This window comes from Sinocyclocheilus anshuiensis, unplaced genomic scaffold (assembly GCF_001515605.1).
Source record: "Sinocyclocheilus anshuiensis isolate Anshui unplaced genomic scaffold, SAMN03320099.WGS_v1.1 scaffold1556, whole genome shotgun sequence".
Classification (NCBI taxonomy): Eukaryota; Metazoa; Chordata; class Actinopteri; order Cypriniformes; family Cyprinidae; genus Sinocyclocheilus; species Sinocyclocheilus anshuiensis.
Genome location: NW_015555815.1, coordinates 4,123 through 8,742, shown reverse-complemented (window position 1 = coordinate 8,742; position 4,620 = coordinate 4,123). Strand labels below are relative to the sequence as shown.

The following is a 4,620-nucleotide window of genomic DNA, read 5'->3' as shown; positions in this document are numbered from 1 at the left end:
TTGTCCTCATTTGTAAGTCGCTTTGGATAAAAGCGTCTGCTAAATGACTAAATAAAATAAATAAATAAATAAATATACACAGACATATACTATATACTGTATTATGTAAACAAAAACTTTTATTTTGGATGTGATTAATCGTTTGACAGCATTTCTAAATGAAAAACTTTTATTTTGGATGTGATTAATCGTTTGACAGCACTACTTGTTTCTAAATGTTAAAATTAATTTAATTGATTCAAATTCATAATCTAATTAATTACATGATGTGCCCATTAATTAATAAGATTAATTGCTTATTGAGTGAGTGAGTCATTCAATCATCCATTCAACTGATTCGTTCAAACAGCTGATTCATTCCGAAATGAAGCAAGTGACTGTCTCTGGCTGCGTTCCACTCCACTTTCAGACACGCACTCGAGAACGTCCCTAAGCACTTCCCCTCGGGGCAATCTCTGCTGCCATTTTGAAGTGCATTCCACTTCATTAAGTGGAGGAGGGAAGTTTATATGGACAGACCCTCAATCCCTCGATTTTGACAGAGGGAGCGAGTTTGCTTCATATGCTCACTTCAGGCCGCTCCATAGACCACAATGCAACACGTTTATGATGTCATCGCAGATCGCGTTTAAATTATCCCCACCTTTGTAAAGGAAAAAATAAATAAATAACAAATCAACTCCATAGCGGATTCTAAGTGATCAAGGGCTTAGGATGTTCCAATTCAACCCATTCCAAGGGTTCCATCAGAAGCGGGCTGAATAACTGGCTCACTTGATTCTTTAAAAAATGTGGATTCATTTAGTAAGAAAACACGCTGTGTGTTCAAGTCAAGTCACCGTTATTTATATAGCACTTTTCACAATGCAGATTGTGTCAAAGCAGCTTGACAGTATTAAAAAAGGGAAATAGTGTGTCGAAATAGTGTTGCTTGAAAAGGCATGACAGTTCTGCTGTGGCTTTGTTTAGAACCGTTTTCATTGGTGAAATTGAGCAAAAATTACAATACTGGCAATATTGTGTTTCAAATGTAACACAATGGTTGTCCATAGATTATTTAGTATCGGAGTTCAGTGGCACTGATTCTGTGTGGGCCTGGTATGACAGTACGATCGTTGATCTTTACACATAGAGTCTCTCTGTTTGTTTTCTCTTCATCAGCAAACACTGTGTGTGACCCTGTGATTGAGGAGCATTTCCGCCGCAGTCTTGGGAAGATCTATAAGGAGCCAGCGCCTGTCTCTAACTCGGTGAGCATCACAGACTCAGTTGATGACCACTTCACTAAAGCACTGGGGGATGCCTGGTTACAGATCAAAGCCAAAGGCAATGGTGGTACAACACCAAATCATGAGAGTCAATGATAAACTAAACCACAAACAAACCCTGTGAGGTTAGCTCACTACAGAAGTGTACTTAAGAAGACCAGAACCATTCAGCATTTTTCATGTGAAATCTTTTCATGCGAATTCAGTTTGATCTTGTTGAAGCATGCATGACCAGGGGTTGAGATTTTTTTTTTGTTTTTGTTCTTCTTCAGAATAAAGATGCATATCAAAATAATGAAGATAAGTAAACAGACAGAACAAAGAAACAAATGTCAAACAAATAAAATAAACACTGCTTAAAGTTTCTGTGGTAGGTCTAGCTAACAGTAGTGTTAAAGTAATAAATACTACAAAATTAGAATAATATAATATGTTAACTGTATAATCTCTACTATAGGGGTTAATCATAGATTCATTATTAAAGCTTTAAAAGTGACTCTAAAGTTCAATAACACTTAAGACTGCATTTTGACATTTTTGTATGTATTTGACCAGTTAGATATGCACCTGAATTAAGTATACATACGTTGCTTGTCTGTGCGCTAAATTGAGTACTACATTGAGTTTTTTACAGCTTATTGAGCTATAAATAAAAAAAACATTTATGTCAAGAACATCATGCTATTTATATTATTCATATGTATGCACAGAACCTGTGCTCTTCCCAGGTTCTGTGCATGACTTTAAAACTGTAATAGACTGTATCTGTTTTCGATTTTCCTTATGCTCTTCACTCAGATTATCTTTATTTTTGTCGTTGACATTATCAAGATAAGCAACTGCTGGGACAGTGTGTTCTATATTTTTCTAACCCGTTTCATGAGATGTGTAAGCAGCTGGCTTGGCCTCTGGAAAGGCACTGACACATGCAGTGTCTGGCTTGATTGAGTTTTATCATTCTCCATGGACCCTTTTCACAGACTGTCATGACACTTTTCTGCAATGATCAACAAAACTAAATCTAGCATAGTGTTAAAAGTGTTAATGTTAATGTAAGTGTTACTAATTCAGCTGCTGTGGGAGTTACTGTAAATTTGGAATCTGTCTCTCTTTGGATTGCCATAATCCTTCTTTGTAATCCACTTTTATGGAAAGTCATGGGAACGCAGTAGTGGACTTTTTTTATTTGCTGTTGGAACAACAACATTAAATAATTTGTTATTGTTTCCCATGTAGGTTTACCCAGCTACAATTAACTACCATGCTGTGGAAATGTAAAAAGGGTCCATACATGACTAAATGATTATGTGAACACTTACTGATTTGCATATACCAATACCAATGAATATATTTAATTAAATTGCATGTTGACCTGAACATGAGTATCCACTGTCTCTATGTTCCAGCTTATTGCCTTCAGTGAGTTGTTTGTTGTTTTTTTATTATTATTAGTCGACTTTTTGTAACCAGAACTAAATTTAAATTAGGTAGGTGTTTGTGTGTGGTGTCATAATGCAGGATACACACTAAATGATTTAATTTCCTTATCTTTTATATTTTTTTCCCTCTTTGTTCAACTTTCAGAATGTAAAATATGACAATCATTACGCTGTGCGTGATGAATAAATATATAGTTACTCATAGGAAACTATCTGCCATTAACTGTTGCAGCATGCTCTTCTTTCTTCCTTGTAATGTGCCTGGTGAATATTAATTTAGATGTAATACATGTAATACATGCAAATAAGTTGAGCCATCTTACTATGCTAAACTGAAAGCTGTTTAGTGGTGAATTGAACAAAGTCTCATGAGTGTCCCGTTTGACATGGGTAAAGCATTTATATGGAATTTTAAAAAGAACTAAATGAAATGGTAATATAACTCATTTTGAAATGACAGTGGCTGTGCTGTTACATTCAAGTGCTGTACTTATTTGGGGAAAAAGAAAAACTATAAATGTAATTTGACTTTATTTTTTCTTAAAATGACCATTTTCATATTTTTTTATACATCAAATAAAGTCACTTCAAAATAAATAACATTTTCTGGATCTTTTTCTGCACTCACATTAGATTTAGCCTCAATAACAGAATCCTCTTATATGATGTAATTTTATATTGTAATAACACAAAAATTTTACATTTATTTAAGTTTACATTCAAAGGCATCACTGTATTATTACCAATAACCTATGAATGAAACTTCTTAAATGCCAACTGTAATGTCAGTTTTTTAGCAGGTGAAACATTTATTAATGTTACATGAACAGCCCACACATATGCCGTAAAAATAAAATTAATTTAATATGAAAAGTAGTCATAAGTTGCGCAAGTGAAAGCAACTTGGACATGGGTGCGCACTTGTTTGTGAAGTAAAGTAAGCTGTGCATGCTTTTTAGCCGATGGCCATGTCATTATTTCAACAAAGCACCCGTAGGGGTTTGATGATTTACCTTGGATATGAGCGAGAGTGAGCTTTCAGAGGGGCAAATGAATGGCTCGCAATCTACTTTCTCTTCAAAAGAGCCCTTAAGAGAACAAAGAGAAAAAAGAGAACATACAGTAAACATAGGTGTTGCTCACTTTGCTGTCCATAATAACAAATTAATAATAATAATAATAAAAAAACACACCATGGCTGTCAAAAAGTGAGGCATGTCAGCTGCCTTATCAGGCAATTACTTTGCTGGAAGCATTTGCTCACAAAACACAACATTTTGGACAGACTTCAGGGCAGTATAATGGTTTAAAAATCTACAACAAAATAGAGCTTTGGTGATAACTAAGTGAATATTTAATTACTACAATATTAATTTCTTGCTAGAAATGTGGAAAAAAACCTATATTTTGTCACGCCCATGGACTGTCCTTGTGTTCCTGTGTTGTGTTTTGTTCCCCATGTGCTCCCCATGACCCAGTTTCTCCCATGTTGTGATTGTGCAAATATAATTCAGGTGTGTCTCGTCTGTTACCCCTCGTTGAGTTCCTGGTACTTAAGCCCTGTGTTTTCCTGTGTCCTGGGTCCAGTGTTAAACATCAATTCCCCGTGTTACATGTGTGTTCCTTCTTGTGAGTCTTTGTTGTGGATTAATAAAGACTGTTATTCGTGAAACCCCAATGTCTCATTCGCTCCCACACAGTAGGCAGATTGTTACACATTTACATTTACATTTAGTCATTTAGCAGACGCTTTTATCCAAAGCGACTTACAAATGAGGACAATAAAAGAAGTCAAAACTAACAAAAGAGCAACAATATATAAGTGCAAATGACAAGTCTCGGTTAGCCTAAAGCAGTACACGTAGTAAGGTGTGTGTATATATATATATATATATATATATTTTACACACACA

General features: G+C 35.1%; 1 protein-coding gene across 2 annotated transcripts in view; it reads left to right on the top strand.

The window, feature by feature from the left end:
- The window catches only part of LOC107675174 (transcription cofactor vestigial-like protein 4), a 12,431-nt gene extending 9,316 nt beyond the window's left edge, over positions 1-3,115 (top strand). Inside the window, exons 5-6 of one of the 2 annotated variants that reach the window (XM_016469434.1) lie at positions 1,162-1,250; positions 2,505-3,115. In XM_016469434.1, coding sequence (XP_016324920.1) covers positions 1,162-1,250; positions 2,505-2,546 — 131 coding nt within the window. In that variant the 3' untranslated portion in view covers positions 2,547-3,115. Of the gene's footprint in view, positions 1-1,161 lie in introns of both variants that reach the window. The other variant, XM_016469433.1, reaches the window with a different exon arrangement.
- Positions 3,116-4,620: the final 1,505 nt, after the last annotated feature.